The sequence below is a fragment of the Diaphorina citri genome, unplaced genomic scaffold (genome assembly GCF_000475195.1).
Source record: "Diaphorina citri unplaced genomic scaffold, Diaci psyllid genome assembly version 1.1 scaffold13701, whole genome shotgun sequence".
In the NCBI taxonomy this organism is placed as follows: Eukaryota; Metazoa; Arthropoda; class Insecta; order Hemiptera; family Psyllidae; genus Diaphorina; species Diaphorina citri.
The window spans coordinates 1-1,314 of NW_007391068.1; the positions used below are offsets into that span (position 1 = coordinate 1).

Genomic DNA, 1,314 nt, shown 5'->3' on the forward strand with positions numbered 1-1,314 from the left:
CTTACCTTAAGCATGACCAAAGAATCCATGGACTGCATACTGTCCGTATCGAAGTACGAGATCTTGTTGTGACTCAAGTCCAATATCTCCAGGTTCCTCATCGAATGTAGTCCACACTGGTCCAAGCTGTTCAACTGATTGCTACTCATATTCACCATGAGCAGATTTGGACACGAGGTGAAAGCGTCCGAGGCCAATTCCTGCAAGGAATTCTCCTGGAGCTCCAAACTCTGGAGGGAGGGAAGGTTGCTGAGCGCAGAACTGGGAATGGACGCAAGTTTGTTCCGTGCGAAACTCAACGCGAGAAGGTTCGGCAGAGACTTGATGCTGTGGGTTGCCAAGTCCTCCAGCTCGTTATTCTCAAGGTCGAGAATCTCCAGTTTCGCCAACTTGTAGAAGGTGTTCTCAGCGATTCGTTTAATGCGGTTTTGTGGTAGATACAACTCAGTGAGACTTGGCATGGATGATATGGATTTGGACTGGAGTTGCGTAAGGCGGTTGTTACCCAGGTCTAGAGTTTTGAGTTTGGGCAGTGAGGAGAGAGTGTTGGGGAATTCGGTAAGGGAGTTGTGCGAAGCGTAGAGTTCTTGGAGATCACTGAAAATAGGAAAGACCATATTGTTTATTAGCTTTATTTATTGTTTTCAAGGTTTGGGGCTACACTAAGGATTAATCAACGATTAGCACTTTTACTCAATGGGTAAACAAAATAATGATAAATAAGCATTGGTCAAGTTGGCTAATCACTGATTAAGCTTTAGTACTCATATGTCCTCAGATCTAAAGGGGACAAGGGTGAAACGTAATGATTATAAAATTACTTCTTTAAAAAATATCTACTAATAAAATCAAATAACCATCAAGGCACTCACGTATTATTGGACAAAGCTGAAAAATTGATGTCCGTCATTTGATTTCGTTTCCGTCTTCTGAAGTTCGTTCTCACACTTTTCGCGTAATAGCGCCTGTGCCTGTACGAAACCACAAGAAATCCAAGATGGCGCGTCTTCCGAATCGTTTCCGAAGGGAAAATCAAACTTGACCTCTGGAAGCTCTCGTTTCTGTTGGTTGGAAATCCCTGATATTAATCTAATTGGACCAATTTGTGGATTTGCCTTCTTCCGTGCTTTAAAAATTCGTAAAAAACCGGCAGAGCCTCAATTTTCACGAAATCTTTTTCTACATAAACCGCATAGACGACGCGACGGTAGAGTGTATTTACGCAGAGGGTTCAAGTGAAATGTCTCCTTACCAAAGCTGAATCTCGTCACCCCGTGAGGAGCACCGGCAGGGGAGTAGCTCATCTTCTTCCGC

General features: G+C 43.6%; 1 protein-coding gene across 1 annotated transcript; it reads right to left on the reverse strand.

Moving 5' to 3' along the window:
- Positions 1-12: 12 nt before the first annotated feature.
- On the reverse strand, positions 13-910 carry LOC103522998 (protein artichoke-like; the record flags this gene model as incomplete). Its single annotated transcript, XM_008488077.2, has 2 exons — positions 873-910; positions 13-597 (listed from the first exon to the last, which is right to left on the reverse strand). Coding segments are annotated over exons 1-2 (623 nt in total), but the record flags the coding sequence as incomplete, so codon positions are not given.
- Between the last annotated feature and the right edge of the window lie 404 nt (positions 911-1,314).